General features: G+C 47.4%; 2 protein-coding genes across 7 annotated transcripts in view; both read right to left on the reverse strand.

The window, feature by feature from the left end:
* Positions 1 to 3787: 3787 nt before the first annotated feature.
* On the reverse strand, positions 3788 to 7177 carry TMEM265 (transmembrane protein 265). The gene is made up of 3 exons (XM_067706135.1): positions 6753 to 7177; positions 5535 to 5705; positions 3788 to 4258 (listed from the first exon to the last, which is right to left on the reverse strand). Exons 2-3 carry the CDS (start codon positions 5700 to 5702, stop codon positions 4097 to 4099), a joined length of 330 nt encoding a protein of 109 aa, XP_067562236.1. The 5' UTR covers positions 5703 to 5705; positions 6753 to 7177; the 3' UTR covers positions 3788 to 4096.
* Positions 7178 to 7319: 142 nt separating this feature from the next.
* SRCAP (Snf2 related CREBBP activator protein) overlaps positions 7320 to 24592 on the reverse strand; it is a 32541-nt gene continuing 15268 nt past the window's right edge. For 3 of the 6 annotated variants that reach the window (XM_067706116.1, XM_067706115.1, XM_067706117.1), the window contains exons 19-34: positions 23558 to 23727; positions 22874 to 23139; positions 22375 to 22662; positions 21688 to 21852; positions 21228 to 21413; positions 20744 to 21010; positions 18903 to 20398; positions 15489 to 15754; positions 15150 to 15352; positions 13190 to 13359; positions 12844 to 13040; positions 12634 to 12748; positions 12299 to 12418; positions 10763 to 10957; positions 10523 to 10606; positions 7320 to 10419 (exon numbers count right to left, since the gene is read on the reverse strand). In XM_067706116.1, coding sequence (XP_067562217.1) covers positions 7729 to 10419; positions 10523 to 10606; positions 10763 to 10957; positions 12299 to 12418; positions 12634 to 12748; positions 12844 to 13040; positions 13190 to 13359; positions 15150 to 15352; positions 15489 to 15754; positions 18903 to 20398; positions 20744 to 21010; positions 21228 to 21413; positions 21688 to 21852; positions 22375 to 22662; positions 22874 to 23139; positions 23558 to 23727 — 6879 coding nt within the window. In that variant the 3' untranslated portion in view covers positions 7320 to 7728. The remainder of the gene's footprint in view (positions 10420 to 10522; positions 10607 to 10762; positions 10958 to 12298; positions 12419 to 12633; positions 12749 to 12843; positions 13041 to 13189; positions 13360 to 15149; positions 15353 to 15488; positions 15755 to 18902; positions 20399 to 20743; positions 21011 to 21227; positions 21414 to 21687; positions 21853 to 22374; positions 22663 to 22873; positions 23140 to 23557; positions 23728 to 24592) is intronic. The other 3 variants (XM_067706120.1, XM_067706118.1, XM_067706119.1) reach the window with 3 other exon arrangements.

The following is a 24592-nucleotide window of genomic DNA, read 5'->3' on the forward strand; positions in this document are numbered from 1 at the left end:
ATATCACACTTTGTTCGAAGCCTACCAGTTTATGAGATTCTGCCAGGAGCGACTCACTTCATAAATATTCTCAGTGCACAGCTCAACCCTGGCATTCACTTACTCATTCAACAAATACTTGTTGAGCGTCTAAGAGTTAGACTAATAGCAATGAAAAAAAATAAGGTCCCTACCCTTGTGGAGGTTGTGTTCCAGGAGGCAGAGAATGAATTCATTTAATCTTCTATCTTAGAAATGTCACTTTGGGATTGCAAGCATGTAAGAGGAGAAAAACGAATCCAAGTAACTTTTTAACAGAGTACTTTGACCTTATACCATTAATCTAAAGACAAAATAGTTGCAAAGAAATCTTGTACTTAGTAGACTTGTTGTTTGGTAGCATAATGGGATAATTATTTTGAAATTGAGCAAGTCAATAAAGATTGATGTAGTTGGCGGCCTAGATTCTTACTGTGGGAATATGGAATTTGGAATAGGGAAAGGAGAGCACCTTATGATTGACTGAAATTGGAGGTATGATTTTAAGAAATGACTTAAGATAGATAAAATTCGATATTTTCTAGCTCTAACCTCTGAAAGGGCCTAGAAGCAATAATGTCCCAGTAGAGTGAGCATAGCTAGTGTCTAGATACTGATTTCAAAGTAACAGTCCTCAATAAAAGAAACCAGGGCTCCTTGGGAGAAATGGCCAATTCCCAGGCTGGAGCAGGGAAAGTACAAGATGAGCCTGGAATAATTTGTGCCAGAAAGCAAGTGAAGTAAGATGGGGACTTAAACACAAGAACCAGGTTGAAATCAGGGACAAAAAGGATAATGAGACTGAGAGGGCTATGAGGGAGCCTTCTGATGTACTAGAAATGTTCTATTCACCTAGGTGGTGATTACACAGGTGTGTTCGTGTAAAAACATTCACCATTCGGCACACATAAGATCTGTGTACTTTACTGTAGGTAAATTATACCTCAACAAAACAATTTAAGAAGGCTAATGACAGTAATGGGTATAACAAATTGAATTTAAAAACAATCTGAGACCATACTGACACTAAAAATTGTAAATAAATAAATGAAAGAGAAAAAGATCTTCTTTATAGTAGAATGCCAACTAATAAGTATAGAAAGAATGATAAAGTTAAAACATCAACATTTTGTAAGCCTCAGAATAACTGACTTGGGCAAAATGGACATTAAAGTTACTGGTAAAAATTTGCTGAGGTATTTATACAGGTAACTTTTTTTTTTGGTAAATTTATTTATTTTATTTTTGTCTGCATTGGGTCTTCGTTGCTGCGCACGGGCTTTCTCTGGTTGTGGTGAGCAGGGGCTACTCTTCGTTGCGGTGCGTGGGCTTCACACTGTGGTGGCTTCTCTTGTTGCAGAGCATGGACTCTAGGCTTGCAGGCTTCAGTAGTTGCAGCATGCAGGCTCAGTAGTTGTGGCGCACGGGCTTAGTTGCTCCGCGGCATGTGGGATCTTCCCAGACCAGGGCTTGAACCCGTGTCCCCTGCATTGGCAGGCGGATTCTTAAGCACTGCGCCACCAGGGAAGTCCCTATACAGATAGCTTTTTAATTACAAAGGAAAAAAAGTATCTTTACCTCTGCAGAAATCTGACAGACACTACCTTAAAATCAAGTTGTCAATGTTACCTCCACCAGTAAAAGGGCAAATTGACATATGCCTCTCGATGTGATGTATTGAGGACATACAGCTTATGTAATATTTTAGCCAAAAATGCATAACCTGAATTCAGTCATAAGAACCCAAACTGAGAGACATTCTACAAATGGCCTCACCTCAAAAATGTCATGAAAGACAAAAAAAGAAAGGATGAGGACCTACTAAAAATTGAAGAATGCTAAAGAGATATGACAAACTAAATGCAGTAAGTGTTCCCACACTGGACCCTAAAGCAGAAATTGCTATACAGGACATTACTGGGACAACTGGCAAGTTTGAATATGGACTATATATTAGAAGATAATATTGTACTGATGTTAACTTCTCTGAATTATATAATTGTACTGTAGTTATGTGAGAGAATATCCTTGTTCTTAGGAGATATAGATCATGAGGTATTTAGAGATGAAGGGCCTTCAACTTACCCTCAAATGATTCAGCAGTAACAATTACGTATATTTAGAAAGATATAAAGCAAATGTGGTGAAGTTAAACATTATAAATCTAGGTAAGAGTACACATGAGTTCATTGTACTGTTATTGTTCTATAGATTTGAAATTTTTTCAAAATAAGGAGTTAAAAAATAGCAAGACCTCATGTAATCAGTTTGGGGAAATGGGATATTCTAGTAAACTGAAGCTGCTAATTAATCAAATACTAGCTTTAAAAATTTTTTGTAAAAAATCTTTCTAAAATGAGTTATCCTGATGCCCAGGCAGCACCTCACACAAATTAAATCAGAATCTCGGGGGGGTGGGTGGTAAAGCTCAGGCATAAGTTACTTTTTAAGGCTCCCCAGGAGGTTCCATTGTGAAGTCAAGGTTCAGAACCACTGCTGTTTATATGGCTTCTACCCATTGTTGTAGTTCTAACCTCTGGACCAACAATGGATTCCCTTCACTTTTCCTTCCTGAAACACTCTGGAACACTGAAAACAACCATCATGTGCCCCTCCTTCCCCTTTAATCTTCATTGTGCAACATCTCTAATTCCTTTAGGTGCTCTGTTGGTCTCTCTGCTGGTGAAATCACCCCAAAATTTCATTCCCAGGGTACATGTACTTCAAAGAACATGTACAAGAATGTCCAAAGCAGCATGATTCATAATATCCTAATGGGAAACATTCCAAAAGTCCACTAACAGAAAATCGGTAAATTGTAATATAGTCATATAATGGAATACTATACAGTAATGAAAACTACAGCTACACCAAATATTGATCAATCTCACAAGCAATGTTAAGTAAAAGAAGCAAGACATAAAAAGAATACATATGATTCCATTTATATAGTGTTCAAATGCAGGCAAAACTAAACTACATTGTTAGAAGTCAGAATACTTGTGGGTAACAAACAGAAAGTTACCTGTGGGAAGAAACGAAGGTGTAGTGATTGGGAGGGGTATAAAGGAGGCTTTGGAGTGCTGGCAATGTTAAATTGGTTACATTGACTGAATGGTGGTTTTTCAGATGTTTTCTTTGTGTTAACTTATTGAGCTGTCTATTCTGTTTTGGATATTTTGCTTTGTGTACCTCACAATTTTAAAAATGTTTAAAATATTATCACAAGGCCCAAGATAAAGGATATGAAAATTCATCATAATCATACAAGTTTCTACATACAGGGTGGTGGTTGCTATTATCCAATCCTTTCACTCCTCTCTCAGCTCTGGAACTAACTGTCTAGGTTGAATTCCAGCTCTGCCACTTACTAGCTGTGTGACCTTGGATAATCTGTGCCTGTTTCCTCAACTATAAAATAAAAACAGTAGTACCTACTATTGAGTGATTTTGAGGACTGAAGAAATTAAGAAATATAAAATGCTTAGCACACAGCCTGGAATATAGTAAGCACTCAATAACTAGTAGCTGCTGCTACGACTTTTCCTCTGTGGCCTAAGGGTCTCTGTTGATAGGTAAGGGAGAAGTTTGGGTCTTTCCAAGAAGGGAAACTTCCAGAAGAAGAAGGAAAAGGGGGAAAAAAATCCTTTCCTCCTCTTGAAGCCCCTAGGTAAGGGGAGATGCAGGCTTCTCCCATCAGTCAGATGTCCAGTCTGGCTCTCACTAAGGGCCCAGGGAAAAGCAGGGGAAGAACAATTAGACAGGAGCATTTCGCCACTAAAAAAGACTTTTATTACAAAACAAATACTAATAAAATCAGGCCTGGGCTTCAATCCCACCTCCTAGAGGCCCCTAGGATGGAGGAGATTGGGGGGAATAGGGGATGGTGGGCACTGAAAGAACAGAGCAGGCTGACCTCCCCTCATCAGTCTCAGCTGCTGCCTCTCTCTTCCAAAGCCCTTTGAGAGAGGCACCATCCTTCCAGCCAGGAAGTACCATTGTTGGCACCAGACCCTAGCAATGCCGCATTGCAGGATTCAGGATGTCTCGGCTGACTCTCAGCAAAGGCCAGCTAGGGTCACTCAGCCTGGGCGATGGCGTAGGAGAGCAGCCATAGAAGCAGCGGGCCCAGAACAAGGACAGCAAGCCAGACGGCAAAGCTGGCCAGGATGAACCTCCGGGCCCGGGCCCCCCAGTGCACTGCCTCCTCCAACCGGCCTGCCTTATGCCGCTCTTCCGCCTGTGGGGGCAGGTTTTTGGTTAGGTTCTCCCCCTGCTTCTGCCCCAAAATGCCCTCTGCCCCACTCCAATCCTACATCCTCGTCTTGGCTCAAAATCTCACACCCAAACCCTCCACCTCCCTTTCCAGTTTCTAACTCTCATGTCTCAACCGCAAAGTAAGGTACCCACTCTGCTCTGCCTCCTTTTCAGGATGGCTTTTGTTTTGCTCAGAAGATCACGTATGGAAAAATACTTTTCATTTTATTCCCCATTCTTTTCTACTCATTTCAGATTCATTCAGAATTTGGAATTCTTGGCAAGAAACAGTGACCAATCTTGGAGTATTTCACTCATGTCGAACCAAACAACACTCCGTTCTCATTAGCCCAAAGAGCCTCCTCTTTTTCATTAAGGATTCTTTTTATGATTTTGCCCTAATGAAATCCAGAAATTATGACGATAAGAAAACAGTTTCTGATAAAAATACAGCTAGGGTCGAGGAAATTCCGAAAGGTACACATGAGGTTTCTGTTAGATGTTTTGAAATGGTGAAGCCCTCTCAAAAACTTCATAGCTTCTTCCGAACTCCTATAGATTGTTCTAGTTACTGCTCGGCTGCCCCGAGTCTTGCCCCTTCCCATTCATCCTCTTTATAGGCCTGGAGAGTGGACCTTAACTACAACACAAATCTGACCATGTCATTCTCCTTTGCAAAAATCCTTGAAAGGCTCCCCAGTACTTCCCAGATAAAGCTGAAACTCCTAAGCACAGCACTGGAGGCTCTTGGGAATCTAGATCCTCTGGCTTCATCTCTCACTGTTCCTTACTGGTTCATTCACGCTGAACTAATAGTCCAGGTTGCCTTTGTATAGGCTGCCTGTGCTCCCTTCGCCTGGAATGCGCTTTTACCCTTATTCACTCATCCTTTAAGATTACTTTCTTTTTACTCCCTTAGGATGCCTTTCCTGTTCACCTACTCTATTATACACATACGTGTACTTACATACATATATATACACATACATAGCTCCTGGAATACACTGTGCTTCCTCTATCATAGTACTGATGAGCTGTATTCCATTAATAGTTACCCATTTTCACAGCCATCTCTTTTGCTAGACTGTGGGCCCTTTGACGGCAGGAACCATGTCTTATTCCTATTTCTGGCACCAGGCCCACAGCCAGGCTCTGGCAGGTACTTATTAACTGTTTGATCAATATAGATAGATCGGGTATACAGAACCATTGCCTTACTACACCCACACCCCTGCTTCCATAGGAATTGCTTTCCTCACCTTGATGGCAAACACAAGGGCCACGACTCCCAGGCAAGAGCAGCCACATATAATGCTAGTAGCTGCCAAGTAGCGGAGGCAGAGCGAGCAGCAGCGAATGGGGGATGGAGAACGAGCAGCTTCCGTGTTGCTCACCAAGCTCTCCACTGCCTTCTCCTCGTCCTCCATCACCTGTAGGCGATATAGTCAAGATACCTGTAAGCCCAACAACTGAACCCCTGGTAGAGTCTTGCTCAGACTCTACCCGCCTCTCTGATCATGTCATGGCCTAGTCGAACTCTCAGAAATGCTGCCTTACCTGGGGAATTCCCCTAGTGACTCATAGACTGAGAGGAAATGTGTGTCTGGAATCCTTTTTCCTCAGCCTAAGGTTCCCAGTCTTTAAAGGCAAGCTGGTGTCAATGTAGCATTATCTGTTTTACTTACTGTTTTGGCAAGTGGGAAAAGCAAAATGACAGGTGCATGCTGAGAGGCAGTAGAAAAACACAGAATCTCAAAAACTGCTAGGAGTCTGAGACTACCCAATTCAGTGATTTTAAACTGTATTTCAAAGGGCCCTGAAGTTCCTTAGAGGCTGCCCTCAAATATTAAGGAGGAATCAGAGAATGGCATCCTAGGTCCTCTACTCCACTTTAAGGATATCAGCCATTTCATGTGAAAACACAGTGCTGGGGATGGGGGAAAGTAGGGGAAAAGTACCCATCTAAGCTCTCTTTGTAGCTGAGGAAACTCAACTTCAGAAACACCTCACCCTCCCCAAATCAGAGCCTCCCTTGCTATGCTGACTCCCTTCCACCTCCTCTCTCCATTTAACCCGGGTCATACAACACAATCAGATTAACACTGAGTCCGAATGACCTCATAAGCCACACAGAAACCTGCATAATGATGCCCTAATCATTTCTCATCTCCCTATTTCCCAAGCCCTCAGAGCCCTGGCATCAAACTGCCTTTCTACCTTCATCCCCAACCATTCCCCTTCACCCTAGACAAAATGAAAACATGTGCAGTTCTCAGAACACAAGTAACAAAGGATAGGAAAGGTTAAAAAGAAGAGACAAGAGCCAAGAATGGTATGTGCCACAAAGCTGCAGGAGAATGGATGTGAGGAAAGAACTGAGATGAGATAAACACAGTACAGTCATCAGGGGAGAACACAAGGAGAGGGTCCAGGGAATTGAGGTCAGAGAACATGTAAAAACAAATGGGGACTCTTACCTGGCTATAGGCCTTGAGGAACTGTGAGTTTCGGCTCCTGCCTCAGGTTTGATTTGGCTTGGGTGGAGATGGAGCTGACTCAGGGCTCCAAGCCAAGCCCAGGGGTGGGGTTGAGTGGCCAGCCACCATCCGAAGAGCCCCAGAAGCTCGGAAGGGGGTGTGGCTGATTCAAACCAGTCTGGCTAGATGGAGTAACTGGAGGTAGAATGCCTGCCTTCTGGAAAGGGAGTGAAAGCACCTGAGCAAGAGGGATTAAAGCAGGGAAAAGTCTGAGGCATCAGATAGCTCCCAAGGAAAGTCCAGCAACCAAGGGAATAGAAGGGAGGAGAGGAAAAGTATGAGTCTGAATGACTTAAAATTGAAACTTTAGGGAAAGGTACCCTACCAGATAAGATTTGCCATTCTTCCCTCTTCTTGCGTGGAGATTTCTGCCTCAAAGATACATAATTCTGAGTTAGAGATCGGGTACTAGGGTCTTAGCAAGAGCAAGAGAGAAGAGAAAACTGATACCCAAGTTCCCACCCAACCCTCCACCAGACCAGAAAATCAGAAGCCTCCTTACGCGGATGCTCATACAGAAACTAAGTTTATTATTTTTTTCTTCTTAAAAAAAAAAAAAAAGAAAAAAAGAAAAAAACTCATTGTAGAGAAGCCCCTCCCCCTTCCCCTAAGGGTGGGGGGCTGTGAAAGATAGCTGGGGAAATCAAGTACAAGGGGGTGGGGACAAAGACTATCTTGCCACCCTTAACACTGCCCAGCCATGTGGGGTGGAAGGGAAGGGGATATGTGAAGAGCCCCGTTTCCATGACAACCAGTTGCCTACCCCCTACTTTGGTGGAAAGAAGGGAGAAGGCCCCTATGTCTCCCTGGAGGATTCCCCCCTCAAAAGACTTCAAGTAGTGGTTAACAGAGTCAGGCCTGGTCATGGAGGGAGAGGGGCCATGGCAGAAAGCCTAGGTGAAGGGGGGCAGCCCACTCACGTCTTGGCTTTACGGCCTCTGTGACTAATGGTAGGGCCAGCCAAGTGGGAAGGGGCGCTGCTGCGCAAGATACGCTGGTCCCCTTGGTTGGTGGCCCCACCAAGCCGGCGGGGGCCAGGCCGGCGCCGTGGGGTCCCATCCCCTTCCTCCTCCTCACCTGAGGCTTCAGCCTCAGACTCCTCTACTGAACCCTCAGGCCCCAGGGGACTTGGGGGCTGCAGGCGGCTCCGCTTTGCCAGCCCAGGACCACAGCCAACTGGGGCCCCTGCCCGTTTGCGAGGCACCTTCTCAGTCTCTAGTGGGGGCACTAGAGACCCTGGACGCAGCCGGGTCGAACGCAGTTTTGGAGCCAATGAGACCACGGGAGGTGTCAATTCTAACCCGCCTGGCCCACTATCCGCTAAATCCAGATCATCCTGAATTACAGCCACTACCATGGACCCTTCACTCTTTCGTCCCCTCATTCCTTCTGCTTCAAGACGTAAGCGGGCCAGGCGGGTGAGGGGGCGGCTTCCATCCTCATCAGATGAACTACCCTCACTCTCCCCCTGGCCCTGGGGTTGCCGCTGCTTCCCCAATCCACAGCTCTCAAGGACAGGAGAGCTGTCGCGGTCCAAGACAGGGAGCTGGCTGGGCCGAGGTGACGGTGGATTCTTGGGAGGTCGGCCCCGCTTCCGCTTGGGTGGGGATGTTGAAATGGTGAGAGTGGTGACAGTGTTGGCGACAGTAGCAGTGGGACAGGCTAGGAGTGGTGGGAGCGGTGGCAGGGGTGGCGGTATCGGGAGTGGCTGTGTCCGGCTCTCTAAGCTGCCATCCCCTGGAGAGGAAATGGTCCCAGGAATGGGCAAATCTCGGGCCTTAGGGGGCCGCCCACGCCTTCTTTTCTCCACAGGTGATAGGATGACAGGCTCGGGTCTATGAACTGGCTGGGGTCCAAGAGGCTGGGGCCCAGGAATAAGCTGGGGTGCCAGGACAGGCTCCGCAACAATAAGGGTCTCAGCCCCAGGGACTGAGTCAGCCCCACTGGTTTTTCCCTTAGAGGTGGATGAAGGTGCCTCATCCACCCCTCGCCCAGCATCTGCTGGAGACCTGTTCTTCTTGGGGGGCCTCCCCCTGCGACGTTTCACAGCAGGAGGGGTGATGGCAAGTAGTGCCCCTTCTCCATTTTCTGGGCTGCCCCCACCAGTCAGCCCCAGCTCAATGTGACGGCGAGCTATGAAGGGCTGCTGGGTTGGGGTGGGCAGTGTGGATGGGGGAGCAGCTTCACAGGGACCACTGGTGGGAGGTGAGGATTCTGGCCCCGACATGCTGCGGGTAGATGGGCTTCCCGGGCTGGCACCAGTCTCAGAGACCCCAGGCACTAGGGTGCTGGCAGTTCCCCGCTGCTGTCGCCGCCGCCTCACCAGTTCCTTTTCCTCTACCACAGTCACTAGCCGTCCTGGCAGCTTGCGAAGCACTTTGGGACCTGGAGGCTGCCCTGGCCGACCAGCCCCCTGACCCCTAATTTCTACATCGGCACTGGTGCGACGCCGAGGGGGCCGGGCAGGTGAAGGACCCTCAGGTGTGGAGGTGGCCGAGGATGAGGTTGACGGGGCTGCGGCCTCAGCTGAAACAAGTTCCTGTGGTTTCTCTGGGGTAGACGTTGGGGTCTGGGCTTCCACCAGCTCTTCTGAGTTCTTGTCAGCCTCCAGTGGCTCCTGAAGTAGCTCATCAGATGCTGCTGAGGGTGGGAGCTCCAGCCTATTGCTCTCACTCAGACACGTGGCCACTTCCTCACCATCAGGCAGCACTGAGAGGATGGTCGCCTCAGCAGGCTCGGGCACCTCCTGCTCTTGACCGTTGGGGACGCTGCCAGCTGCCAGGTTTGGGCTAGGTGCAGAAGAGGTGAGAGAAAGGTTCTTCTCTGACATAGGCAGGATCTCAACAGCAACTGGCAACAGATCCTTAGGGGGCACAAGAGTAATTGGGGAAGTCTCGGAACTGGCCATATCAGCCAGCTCCAGGGACTCAGTAGATGCCATTGCTTGTGCACACAGCTCTGCCTCAGGCCCCATGCCCAAGGGGAGGTTGGTGACTGGTGGGGAAATGGGCACAGAAGGTAGACCAAGCAAGAGAGGGGAGGAAGGAGTTAAGAGAGAAGTTTGGGCTGGAGGTGGGGTATGAGCTGGTGGAGGGGTACAGGCAGGAGGAGGGGTACAGGCAGAAGAACAAGAAGGAGGAATCTGTGCAGAAGGAAGAGGGGGAGAAGGCAAGATATGGACAGGAAGCATGGTTATTGGATTTGGGGCTGAAATGGGGATTGGGGCAGAAATTGGGGCAGGGACTGGGGCAGGAATTGCAGCAGGAGCTGAAGCTGGAGTGGGTCGAGGCCTAGGCGCTGGCCGGGGAACTCGGTCCCTGGCAGGGCTGCAGCGGGGGGGTGTGGAGGTGCTGCGGGGGTGATGCGTGGATGTGACAGGAGTGTGGTTTGCCCCTTGAGTTTCAGCCCGGGCTCCACGAAGACGCTCACTGACGCGAGTCCCTGGCCTTTCGGGGGCCTTGGCCTTCTTACTGCGCCGGTGGCTGCCTCCACCAGTCCCACAGGAAACCTCATCCCCAGCCCCTGGCCCCTCCTCCTCCTCCTGGGGTAGGCGGAACACCTCCTCCTTCGCTTGGTCCAGGTCCTTGCGGGCAGCTTCCACTTGCTCCTACCAAAAACAGAGCCCAATGAGTGGTCAGAGGGAGGCAAGAGGCATGGGGAGTGGGTAGAAAGCAGCCACTTTGCACTTCTATCCCCACCCCCATACTCACTTCTGCCTGCTTGAGCTCCTCTCGGCTCACCTCCTCCAGTGAGGCTTCCAGGAATTTCATGGCATAGCGCTCAATGGGGGTCAGCTGTGGGGAAGAGCAGCGATGATGAACATAGGGACCCGGTGCCCAGGGCCCATCACCCTTGATTATTTTCACCAGAGAAGACAGAAAGAAGGTCGCAGAGTCCAGAGGAAGGAGTTGTGGAGGGTGAGGTTGAGAACTAGTGGATCCAACACAGACCTGTTCTACAAGGGCAGCAATTTCCTGCTCAGCCCGGGACATCTCCTCATCTTCAGCCCCAGGCCGACCAGCCTCCTCTCCGTCAGCAGCAGGAAACCCATCATTCTCATTGAATTCTGCAAGCTCAGCCACCTGTTCAGCCTTGGCCTGGGTGGCCGCACGGATATCCTCTTCATCCTCTGCCCGACACAATGCCTATGAGGGTGTGGGGAAGAATAACCATGAGAATTAAAGAACTTTACATCCTGTGATTTGATTCTGGCAAATGTTTGAGGCCACGTTTACACCAAACCAGATTTACATCAGAACTCAACTCTCTTCTGGGCCCCCAAAATTACCAAAGCAACACAGTGGTCCACAAAGAATGGAACAGATTCAACCAGGAGAGCCACCAGGGACAAAATAACTGTTTTAGAGACCTCTAGTTCCACTTACTTTCCATTCAAGTAAGCCTCAAATCTCTTTAAAAAAGCAATCCCAGAAGTGGTGAATACAAAATAATCCACAATTCTTTTTTGCGCTGAGATGCCTCATGACAACAGGTTAACATATGATCATTCCCCTGAGATGAATATCCAGGGAGATCACAGCAAAGTCACTGAGGGAAGTAGCCTAGAGCATGAGAGGAAGGCACTTGGTAGGGGAAAATTTCTCCATGATAATCCACATCTACAGTTCCCAAACATCTGTCTACTTCTGAAAAAATACAAATGCCCAGACCTCACCACTCAAAATCATGATTTAAGTAGACTGTGAGATGGGACTCAGGAATCAATCTTTTTCAAAGCCTTCCAAGTGATTCCAGTATGCATTAATGTTTGGGAAATGAGAGTTTTACACCATATACAAAGCACTTCTTACATCCACTATGCTATTTAACCTTCAGTTACTTCCTTCTAATTGAGCATTTCAGAAAAGTCGGAAGTGAGGCTCAGAAGATTAAATGGATGTGGCTTAATGAACACTATTAAGAAGCACTGTTGGGGCTTCCCTGGTGGTGCAGTGGTTGAGAGTCCACCTGCCGATGGAGGGGACACGGGTTCGTGCCCCGGTCCGGGAGGATCCCACGTGCCGCGGAGCGGCTGGGCCCGTGAGCCATGGCCGCTGAGCCTGCGTGTCCGGAGCCTGTGCTCCGCAACGGGAGAGGCCACAACAGTGACAGGCCCGCGTACCGCAAAAAAAAAAAAAAAAAAAAAAAAAGAAGCACTGTTGGAGCTCAAACCTAGAACCGTGGACTCCATATCCTGTGTTCTATCTATGAAATCATGTGAACCAATAAACAATCTACTCACAACTATCAAAGGCCAACTGTAATCTGGGAAGCAGCAGAAATAGTTCTTTCCCCTTGGACAAACTCAAAAGACTGAGAGACAACACACACTACAACCATTAGCTCTACTCTAGGGACTGCCCACTCTTTTTCTGCGGCGGGATCTTTGTTCCCCGACCAGGGATCGAACCCGTGCCCCCTGCAGTGGAAGCACAGAGTCTTAACCACTGGATGGCCAGTGAAGTCCCTGCCCACTCTTTTTTCACCTGCTCCAGGATATGGGTCTGCTTGCTGGCCACAGTCTCTTCCTCATCTTCAGGGGCAGAGGGTATAGATGAGCCAGATGGTTCCTCCAGAGGCATATCAAACAGCTCTCGGATGGTCTGCTTTGGAAAGAACATATGAAAAGTGTCAGAGCCAACGGAATGTTGGTCCCAGATCTATAGCTATGAAGCTGATAGCTCTTAGTAGTATCAGAAGCACCACTAGTTGAAGAGGCAGATCTGTGGAGGCCAAAGCATCCTTTTTAATAAGCAGTAGTAACTCCTAACTCCTACAGGCATAGCAGTTCTCTCTTGCACAGACTGGAAGATCTTAGTACCTGTTTAAAATAGGCTGTGGTGAAGTTGCCTCCCTCAATTGCCATGTCTCCCAACATTCTCTTCTGGTTTGCCTTTTTTAGGATGTTCTCTTCCACTGTCCGTTCACTGATAAGCCTAGGGGGTGATAAAGGACATGTATAAACAGCCAAATACATCAGTAAAACCCTATTAGCAAAGGGAAAGTAAGGTAAGGGGAGACTAGGCAATACCTATATATGTGGACATCTCGGGTCTGGCCAATTCGGTGACAGCGATCCTGGGCCTGAGCATCCATGGTAGGATTCCAGTCGCTGTCATAAAAAACAACAGTGTCTGCCCCCGTCAGGTTCACGCCCACACCCCCACTCCGAGTTGAAAGGATGAAGCAGAATATGCGTTTGTCTGCATTGAATCGTTCCATCAAGGCCTAGAGGAAAAGGAAAAAAAGATAGTATTGGGAGACATATCCCCCAAAACACACCAAGGCTTAGTGGGGGCCCCTCCTGGGACTCTGAACCCTGGAAAAAGGAGACAGAGCTGAGGCAAGCCTCTAAGGGCCAGAGATGCCTGGGTTACCTGTCTCTGTTCAACTCTAGTAGACCCATCCAGACGCAAGTAGAGGTGGCCATGGTAGGTGAGAAACTGCTCCAACACATCCAGCATTCGGGTCATCTGGGTGAATATGAGCACCCGGTGGCCCTCCGCCTTGAGCTGTCGCAACAGCACTGCCAACGTTTGCAACTTTCCTAAAGAGATATGAAGGGGTACAGGGAGCTAGCTATAAACTGGAGTGGGAAAAACACAGCACTGGAAGCCTGTGTAGTTGAAAGATCAAGTTTTACGCCAGGGTTTCGATCAACCCAGGGGAATCAAAAATATTTAACTTTATATATTTTCTTCTCTTAAGGGTTCTTCCTCTTCAGTCTGCTCCTGTCTTGGATCTGACTTCTTTCAGTCTAACTAGGGGCAGGGTAATACAGACCCTCAGGGGGAAAAAAGAAATCCTCAATGGTGTATGAGCAAGAAAAGACCTTCAAGTACTACACTGAGTTATACCAGCTGCAGCACAAGCCATTCACAAGATAAACATCAACAAATCCACTGATGTCATAGCTCACTTGGATGGAAGGTCACTGAGATAAGAACCAGAGAGGCAGGATCTTATGAGGTTATCTAGTTTAACCTCCCATCAAACACGAAAATAGTGATTCAATCAGTTTGAACACTTTTAACAAAGACTTTCAATTCACCTATTCTGAATGGTTTCAAATGTTATAAAATTATCTTTTTACTAAAATATTTATTGAATACATATTAATAAAAATTCTGCTGACTTTCTTATGTTCTAAGACATTTAAGAAATCTGCAAACATATTACTATAGAAATCTACAAACATATTACTATAGAAATACCTGTGCACAGTTGTGGCAGAAACTATTCGCTACTGTCCAACAGCCATTCTCGGTTAACAGAACCCGATTAATCCTATGGACACCTGGCAGAGATCCCTTGATACCCACGGAAGGCGCACGCCAAACCAACCCCAGAAAATGAATCATTATTGTTCTAAATAAGCCACAGTTCCTTTTTCCCTTTGTCAGTGATTACTCTAAGGATGGGCATATGGCCCAATCTGAGCCAATGAATTTTGAATCAAAGTCAACTGGGAGGGCTTTCTTTCCCAGAAAAAAATGAAAGACTTGCGAGTGTTTTATTTCAACCCCTTGCTTCCTGCCTGGAGCACTGGTGTGCTCCCTGGAGTTATAGCAGCCATCTTAAGACCATGAAGAAATAACCATGAGAATAAAAAGATAAAAGCTAAGGATAGTTGGTAAAGTCCCGGGTCCATGAAGATACCACTAAGCTGCTGAACCAGCCATATACCACCATTCTCGGCATTTCTCATTTAGTAAACAATAAATGATCTTGTGGTTTAAGTCACCGTTGGTTGGTTTTCTGTTACCTGCAGCCAAATTTCTTCTAACCAATAAGATTCTATTCAAAAGGCAAGCATCCTTGTTCAAATCTTTCCCCAAAACAAAATCTACTATTTACTTTTTTTTTTTTTGGCCACCTGGCTTACGAGATCTTAATTCCCCAACCAGGGATGGAACCTGTGCCCTCAGCAGTGAAAGCGTGGAGTCCTACCACTGGACCACCAGGGAATTCCCCAAAATCTACTATTTACTGTGCAGTCTTATACCACCACACACCTTTCCCCATAAATCTGAAAACTCCACGCTGTGCTATGTCATTTGCCATTGTATCCCAAATGATGTAACATGTTCACAAAATAATCACTGAATAAATGAGTTAGCAAACATTTTCAACTTTCATCAAAGTCAAATTCATGAATGCCAAGAATCTATCATGAGGCCTACATTTCTTCATCTCACCCAGAAGCATAACCTAAAAGACTATCTGATGTTTAATGAAATCCACAGAGACCTTATGTACAGCATCCCTTTGATGTAACAGTCTTCAGGCTAAGACAAGAAAAGAGGTCAAGAGACCCTCACTGGCCGAAGAACTCACCGCAATCATACTGGATAAGCCTCAGGTCAGGAAACTGGGTACGCATGTTACACACAATACGGTGCAAAGGACGAGCCCGGGGCCAGAGCTCACGAGCCAATTGCTCCTGGAAGGCTGCCTGACGAGGGGCCAGCCAAGGAGGTGGGTGGCAGGCGTGCAAGGAAGGGGGAGGTGCCTCCACAGGAGGCATGACAAAGATGAACCTGTAAAAAGAAGGCAAGCAGTATAAAATATGGAACTCTGAATGGCCCCAGAAGTTAGCACCTTTACCAGCCCTAACCACTATATCCACTCAGAGGCCCCAAGACCCACTTCCCATTAGCACTTAGCCCTGCCAACCTCTCAATGATTTCTGACAGCTGGTCTAGTCGTTGCTGGGGAAACAGTACAGCCTGGCGGGCAGCCTCGGTATAAGTCCAAAAGGTGGGGTGGCTGGGGCCAGGAGAACGAGGGCCGATGGGGCTGGCAACAGGTTGGGGCAGGGTACAGAAATCCAAGACTTCAGTCCCATACACGGGTGCCAGGGCCCCATGAGCCTCACTAAGTTGGAAAATCCGTTCCAGGCGTTCAGACCGCTGCTGCTTCCGCTTTTCCTCCAGAGAGTCCTGAGGATAAGAGGAGAAAAACACAGAAAAAGTGATCAGCGTCCTTATAGAAAATCTGGCAGTTCCTCCCAGAATTAAACATAATCTGTGGAAACCATAAGATTCAACAATACACTATTTTGGTTCTTCCAAATTGTCAATAATGGGAGTTATTCTTTTCCCAATGTTAAATGAAATAACTTCTCCACAAAAGAAAACTGATCTTCCCTGTATGCTACCAAAGCAGGTGCCTGAATATTCAAAATTAAGATCCGTATGTTTGACAAACTTATAGAATGGATGATTTGCGTGAGTTTTCCCATGTAACACTTAAATCCAGAATATCCAAGTTAATTTATCTTCTTGCAGTAGATCCAAAACAATTATTAAAATCCCTCCTCAAATCACTGACCAGGATACAGAGAGGCTAATCAAATCCATGGCAGGTTTTTGTCCAAGGTCAGACTGGAACGGGGTGGGATGGGAACAGCTAACCAGACATCTAGGTAACCCCGAGAGAGAAAAGGGGAGTGCCCTGGCTGACAGGATACCTGTATGACTTTGACCCAATCCTTTCCCATCTTTGTGCTTCCAGTTTCACAGGCTATAAAACCACCTAACTCTTTTGTAGCACTTATCACACTTGTAGTTTTACATGTATAGGATTCTTTGATTAACATCTTCTACCCACTAAACTGTAAGCCCCTCACTGTAATCATCCAGTATCCAACTCAGTATCTGGCACAAAGTAGGCTTTCAATAAATATGTTATTAGAATGAACAAATAATGAAGGAGACTGGACCCTACAAGATGGTCCTGAAAAAAAGCAGTGTCCCAAATCTCCCTTCCTGACTGCTACCTTAAGCTTGACCTCTTGGCTCCTGGTGGTCTAATAAGTGAGGAAGGAAAGCATCCTAGCAGAGGGAAAAATCATTAAGGCCAGCTCTCATTAAGTAGCAGCAAAGGAGACAATATTTGCAAATCATCTACCTGAAAAAGGACTTGTATCAAGAATAAAGAACTCTTACAACTCAATAACAAAAAGGAAAAGAATAAAATAACCCAATTAAAAAAGGGAAAGGATCTGAATAGACATTTCTTCAAAGAAGATATACAAATGGCTAACAACCACTGAAAAGATGCTCAACATCATTAGCCATCAGAAAAATGCAAATCAAAACCACAAAAGGGACTTCCCTGGTGGTGCAGTGGATAAGACTCTACTCTGTGCTCCCAATACAGGAGGCCCGGGTTCGATCCCTGGTCAGGGAACTAGATCCCACATGCATACCTCAACTAAGCGTTCGCATGCCACAACTAAGGAGCTGGCGAGCTGCAACTGCAGTGCCCTGGAGCTGCAACTAAGGAGCCCCCCGCTGCAACTAAGGCCCGGCGCAACCAAATAAATAAATATTTAAAAACCACAGGATACCACTTCAAACCCACTAGGATGGCTATAATCAAAAAAGACAAATAATAACAAGTTTTTGGCAAAGATGTAGACAACCTGGAACCCTCACAAGCGCTGGTGGGAATGTAAAATGGTACAGCCACTTTGGAAAACAGTTTGTCAGTTCCTCGAACAAACATAGTTACCATAACCCAGTTAATTCCACTCCTAAATTTACATCCAATATAACCGAACATATATGAAAAGATACATATGAAAATCTTATACATGAATGTTCACAGCAGCATTATTCATAACAGCCAAAAAGAAGAAACAAACCAAATGTCCCCCAATCAACTGATGAATAGATATATAAAATGTGGTATATTCATACAATGGCATATTATTCAACAATTTTTAAAAAATGAAGTACTGATATATATACATATATATATGTCAGTTATAGCATAACATGGATGAACCTCAAAAATATTAAGTAAAAGAAGCCAGTCACAAAAAACCGTATATGACTCCATAAGTAAATCTACAGATACAAGTTACTTAGAGCTAGGAGGGATGGAAAGGTCAGGGATGATGGTTAAGGGTGTGGGGTTTCTTTTTTTTTAGGGCAATGAAAATGTTCTAAAGTTGATTGTTGTCATGGTTGCATAACTCTGTGAATATACTAAAAGCCAATGAACTGTATGGTTTAAATAGGTGAACTGTATGGTATGTGATTTATATCTCAAACTGTTTAAAGAAAAAGTATCAAGAAGCTGCTACCTACTTGCAGAGCAATGAAAATTTAACACAGACCATGGGGTTGCACCCTTGGGCTAGGATCTAGGCTCTCCTCTCTCTACTTCCAAAAAGCCAGACCAACCTGGCAGCATTAGAGAAAGACCAAAGGTGGAAGCAAGTGGCAAAGATGGGAGGGTGGGGGACTGGGGCCGAGAATAAGCAGCTCTATTATCAGAGTGAGAAAAAGACAAAAGGGCCTGGAAGGACGCACTAGATCTTTCTCATTATTGGGTCCTGGGTTACTTACTCTGAGTTGCAACTTTTATTTAACCAAATATATATACAACTATATATATGATAGAAAAAAATGGCTACCAGAAAGCTCATGAAGGGACAGAGTTCTTTTTATTTCCCACTTAATCACCATGGAGGTAAAAAACTACAGCAAATGACCGTCAAAGTCAAACGCTCATGATCTTTAGGGAACTGTATTCCGTGGTGTCCTTTCTCCCCTAGAAGTTCAAATACTTAATGGTGACAGTTTTAGCAACTGAGAAAAATCCTCCTGTCTCTGAGGACTGCCTCTTGTGGGGAAGAAGAGAAAGCAATGGAGCCAGCACATCTGTGTTCTCACAAGTTGTATAAATTTTAAAACATCATTTAGTAGGCTAGTTTCATCTGTAAAATGGGGCAATTAGATGCCAACACTAACTCAAAAGAGTAAGCAAGAACCAAAGAGACCAAATGTAACAAGAAAGCCTTGAACACATCAGTGATTAATAGTTTTAAAAGCACATTATGTCCTCAATTACTTCCTCTGTGAAAAGTAGGACATGGATTATTCTTCCCATTTTACAAATAAGAGTAAAGGCCCAGGGAAGGGCTTTGTCCAGTGACATTCAAGTATTAGGTCCACAAAACTAGGCTTCGTAATTTACCAAGATAAAGGTGACATTATTTTGTTCCATCCACTCTGTAGCAACACTCCAAAGAAATTCAATTTCCTGTTCCCTCTCCTTTGAGGCAGTAAAACTTACCAGATAGAAAGGGGAACGAGGTGGTGGTGGGGGCTGGCGTCGAGGTCGGGGACCACTGAACGAGGTAGCAGTGGAGGGAGGGCTGGGGGGACCAGAGCGTAATGTCAGTGTCTCAGGCTCATCCTTGGAAACAGGCAGCCGGGATACCATGGTGACAGGCAAGGGAGCGGCACCGGTTGCCGAAACCACGAGGGAAGATGCCTGGGAAGCTGGGGCCTGTGTTGAGGCTGGGGCCAGTGCCAGAGTCTGAGCTGCCGCTGGGCCCAAGGTGGGCACCGGCACTGGGGCAGGGCTCAAGGTCAGTGTTTGCACTGAAGCTGGGGCCAGGAGTGAAGCAGATGACGACACCGTAGCCAAAGTCAGTGTGTGAGCTGGGGCCGGGCCCATTGGAGAAACTGGAGCCAGAGGGGGTGCTGGAGCCAAAGACAGCGTCTGAGATGGACACAGTGGTGGTCCCGGTGCCAAAGACAGTGTCTGGGCTGGAGCTGGTACTAGGGATGCTGCTGGAGTCAATGACAATGTCTGAGCTGGAAAAGAACCTTGGGGGTTCCCAGTTCCCAAAGAGAGTGTCTGAGATGGAGACGATCCGCCAAGAGTGGATGCTAAAGCTGGGGGTAAAGCCAGTGTCTGCGTAGAAGCCGGACTCGGGAGAGGTGACGGAACCGGGGCTGGTACCATAGTTTGAGCTGATGATGGAACCAACACAGGAGCTGGGGCTGGCACCAGTGAGGAAGCTGAGGCTAAAGGAGTTCCTGGAGTAGATGATGAAGCCAGAAGTGGAACCGAAGTCTGCGATGGAGCCAGTACAGGAGTAGGACCTAGTGATGGAGCCAGGACTGGAAGAGGAGCCAGAGAAGGAGCTGGAGAAGGAGCCAGGATTGCTGTCTGTGGAGCCACCATGGGAGCCAGAGAGGTGGCTAGAGCCTGAGATGCAGTAGGTGCTGGAGCCAAAAGGGAAGCCTGAGCTGGAGCTTGATTTGATGCTGCCGGAAAAGGACTGGCCAGAGCAGAAGCTGGCACCAGGACAGGTGAACATGCTGGGGCCACGGCTGAGTTCAACCCTGGAACATGTGAAGAGGCTGGAGCCAACAACAGAGGGTGACCAGGTGCCTGAGATGGGGACAGGGATGGAGTTGTGGCCAAACCTAGAGTCAAGGCTGACGCTGATGGAGAAGTCCCAACTGGTGCCAAAGAGGGAGGTCCAGGAGCCGCTGCCAGTGTTGGAGTCACATTAGTCAACAGAGCTGGGCCTGAAGCCGAAACAGGCAAGGGGGCTGAGATGGGGATGGTGAGTGGAGCTGAGGCTGGGGATGGAAGCGTTGTGCAGACAGAGATGGGGAGTGAAGATGATACTGGAACTGGGACTGTAGAAGACACAGGACTAGCAAGGGGAGAGGAGTTGGGAACTGGCATTGGAGAAGAGGCTGGCCCAGGCAGTGAGGATGGCACGGGGAGAGGAGAAGAGATGGTCAAGGGAGCAGCTCCGGGTGCTGAAGCTGTGGAGACAGAGGATAAGTTAGCCCCCAAATTCTTTTCTTGCTCCTTCTATTACCCTGTCCCACCCCTTCCCTTACCCCCAAGCTTCACCTGTTTCCCAGAAGACCTTCACTCCCACACCATGAGATCAAAGATTCAAGGAATCTAACAATTCAACATTTCCTTTCCCTCCAAAGTTCCAACTTATGTATCTTGGAATTAGGCAAGGGCTCAGCAGACCATTTTGGGGGCTAATGCAAATCAGTATACTGATAACGAAAGGATCTATTGTGACTTAGAAACCCTCTGGGCCACCCTATCTCCATTCCTGACAAAAATTTGTGGCCTCAGCCACCTGAACTCACCACTGACTTCAGGCGTAGGACTGTGGACCAGCTTGAGAAGTGGCCTCACCAGAGTGGATGTGGCTATGGGAGCCCGGGCAGTACCCAGAGCAGGTGTGGGTAGCCGGCCAGGGGTTAATGTGGGGCGTGGAGTCAACACAGCTGGAAGCCCAGAGCTCGGAGGCCGGGGTGCTGGGGCCAACGGAGGAACAGGAGTCAGTCCATCCCGAGGGGCCTGTCTCACTACAATCTTCACCACGCCTGTATTATTCACCATGGTTGGTGGCACTGCAAGAGGAAGCTAGATTGAGGGGAAGGTAGAAAAGAAACAAGAGACCCAAAGGATGGAAGAAGTCCAAGGGCAGGAGAGGGTAGCAGACAGATATCAGAGATACTGGCAAAGGAAAACAACACTGAGGGAAGGCTAGACAGACAGTAGCCCAGGGCATGCCTGGAAGGACCAAGGCCAGCAGGGCTAAGTAAGTAGGAAGGCCAGAAGCCTCACCCTGGTTAGCAGCAAGCGGAAGGCTGAGGCCAGTGGGGGCAGGGGTGGTGCTGGGGGTCGAAGAAGGCAGCACAGAGACAGGGGTAGGGCCAGGGGTCGGGGCCACGGCCTGGATGAGGGCCACATGGGCAGGCTGGCTGATGAGGTGGTGCTGCCCCCCTGCTGACACCAGGTGCACCACATTCCCTGGGTTAAGGGAAGAGAGAAAGAAAGAAAGAAGCAGCTATCAGCCGGAGGAGGGCAGAGGCAAGAGAAGAGAGAAAGAACGAAGAGGGAATAACTTCTCCAGAATAAACTCATACCTATCTTGATCAAAAGACCCCCTCCAACCATTCCCCTTGGCCCCACCCACCAAAAGGTAAGGAAAGAAACATAAAGGCTGACATCTGAAAAGAGCCACAAAAACAAAGGGACAAAGAGGAGGAGGAAAAAGGCAGGACAGGGGGTGGGTTTTACCTACTTTGCAGCGGGCGGGGCTGCCCCACAGCAAGCTGGCGCACCTGCGCACCAGTCAAAGTCAGCTTGTTGCCCTGGATTTGGAAGGTGAGAGGTTTGCTTCCCCCTGTACTAGCCACTGGCCGCTGTGCCAGTGAGGCTAACTGCCCGATGCTGACCACTTCACCTGCTATGAATAAAGAAGAGGCTTAATGTACAAGGGGCTCACTCTGCTCAAACTCACTTCACAGACCTTCATGAGGCACAAGTCTCCAGTTTCTCCAACCCTCCCCCTCAACTTACCATGTTCCAATAAGCTTAGCCTCCACCTACAGCCTTTGAGCTTTTGACATGCTACTCCTTCCAATCCCACCTGTTTGCTTTGCAATCTCCTTTACATCCTCTAACAGCTTTCCACCATACTGAGCTAATCACCACCTGCCTCCTCTACACTGCCCTTTTACCCCAAATAATTTTCTACTGCTAGGCTTACCACTATTTATTCATCTATGGATCATCTCCCCAACTAGAGACTGTGAACTACTTGAGGGCTCTTACTTGATTATGAATTACCAATGCCTGGCAAAATACCTAATATATGTTAGCCACCATGATACACTCATGGTCCTGAGCTTTTCCTCTCCAGCTCCATGGCATGTAGGCTTTCCTCCCATCTCAAGTCCTTCACCCTCACAGAGCCCTGGGAACTTACAGGGCAGGCGAGCTTGCATATCGGGAGACAGGATGAGGCGCTGTGGAGCAGGAGTAGGAGCTGGCACTGCCGTGGTGGGAGCCGTGGCTGTGGTGGTACAGGTGGTGGTGACAGCAGCAGAAGGGAAGGTATAGCCCGGTGGCACGGTAAGGGGCTTCAACAGACTGGAGGAGCCTGGGGGCGGGGCAGGGCTCAGGCGAACAGGAGCAGGTGGGGCTGGCTTCAAGGATAGGGTTGGCGTGGGAGGCCGTGAGGTCCCACTCAAGACCCCCAGAGGGGATGGCATCACTGTAAACACAAAGCAAACACCTGTCAGATATACCTTGACTAAAGCCTCAGCCTGGTCCTAGAAACCTCCATACATAATCCCTTGTAGCCCATCAAACACCACACCCCTGTCTCCAACCCAGCTCCTCAAACACTAATTTCATTACTTCTCCCCCAATCTGAACAATCTGCCTGAAGTATCCCCCAGCATCCTGGCTCCCTTGGAACTCACCCTGGGGAAGAGGCCCACCGTTTGGCTGCAGTGGGGGCAAAAGAACAGGGCCAGGAGGCCGGGATGCCGGAATGAGTGGGGGCCCAGAAGGCGAGGCCGACACCATCAGTGGTGCTGGCAGCACTGGGGGGGTTGGGCCAGGCGTGGGCTGGGCTGAGAGCTCAGGGCCTGGAGGGGGTCGGACTGGGACAGGGCCCAGGGGAGTCCGTGGACTGTTCACCACCACCACTGTCCGGCCTTCTTGCTTGGGCATTGGCTGCAGCATCCTACGAGGAAAAAACAAGGAGATGGGTAGGGAAGGAGGGAGAGTGAAGAATAGGAAAAGAAATTAATAAGGAAGATGAGGCAGAAAAACAGACAGATTATAAAAGCAAAGGAGAGAAAGGTAAGACCCAATGGAGAAAGCGGGAAAGAAATCCGATAACCAAAAAGCACAAAGCGAAAAAAGAAAAAGCACGAAGCAGAGAGAGGAGGGAGAAAAAAAAAATCAGTGACGAACACAAGGGCCTCTCCCAAAACCATCTTCTGGTTATTCTATCCCCCGATTCCTCCAAGTATTTTTCATCCATCTATATGAACATTCCAGCCTAGCCTCCAACTCTTACCTTTCCACCCCAATTCCCCCCAGGCAGCTGCAGCCACTTTTTTCTAGGAACCCACTTCCTTATTCCTCGGCCCTGGTACCTGTTGACCTTCATCTTGACTGGCTTGGGCCGGGGTGGGGGGTCCGGAGCAGTAGCCACCTCTAGCAGAACCCGGCGGGAAAGGCGGTGCTGGGGTAGAAATGTGTCGGCCTCATATCTAGAGACACGACCCTCCAGGCCAATGAGATCAAATCGACCTATGTCTATCCGCTGACATAAGAAGGAACACAAGAGCATAGTGTCAAAGGAGCCAATTTGGCAATGATTTCTTGGATATCACACCAAAAGCACAGACAACAAAAGAAAAAAACTGATAAATTAGACTGCATCAAAAGACACTATTAATAAAGTGAAAAGGCAACCCACAGATTAGGACCAAAATTATTTGCAAATCATGTATCTGGTAAGAGGCTAACATCCAGAACACACAAAGTCCTACTACAACTCAACAAAAAAAACAAACAATCCAATTTAAAAACTGGCGGGAATTTCCTGGCGGTCCAGTGGGTAGGACTCTGCACTTTCACTGCTGAAGGACCAGGTTCAAGCCCTGCTCGGGGAATTAAGATCCCACAGGCCCCACAGCGTGGCCAAAAATAAAAATAAAAATTGGCAAAGGTCTCAAACAGACATTTCTCCAGAGAAAATATACAATAAGCACGTGAAAAGATGTTCAACATAACTAATCATTAGGGAAATCAAAATCACAATGAGATACCACCTCACCTACTCAGACAGCCGTTATCAAAAAAACAGAAAACAGGTGTTGGCAATGATGTGGAGAACTCAGAACCTTTGCAAAATGCTGGTAGGAATGTAAAATAGTGCAGCTGCTACGGAAATCAGTATAGCTGTTGCTCAAAAAATTAAAAATAGAATAATCATATGATGCAGCAATTCCATTTCTGTGTATATATACCCAGAAGAATTGAAAGTAGGGACTTAAACACACATTTGTACACCTATGCTCACAGCAGCATTATTCACAGTAACCAAAAGGTGGAAACAACCGCAGTGTCCACTGATGAACAGATAAACATGGTATTTGTCTCTATGTATGTAAATGTATACATGT

The sequence above is a fragment of the Pseudorca crassidens genome, chromosome 15 (assembly GCF_039906515.1).
Source record: "Pseudorca crassidens isolate mPseCra1 chromosome 15, mPseCra1.hap1, whole genome shotgun sequence".
Classification (NCBI taxonomy): Eukaryota; Metazoa; Chordata; class Mammalia; order Artiodactyla; family Delphinidae; genus Pseudorca; species Pseudorca crassidens.

What these genes read in the sequence shown, in the direction of transcription:
- TMEM265 (XM_067706135.1), bottom strand. Translation starts at nt 5,702, where the DNA reads ATGGAGGACGAGGAGAAGGCAGTGGAGAGCTTGGTGAGCAACACGGAA. An exon ending in CCCTTGTGTTTGCCATCAAG is followed by an intron (nt 4,259 to 5,534) that starts GTGAGGAAAGCA and finishes CTGCCCCCACAG; the next exon opens with GCGGAAGAGCGGCATAAGGC.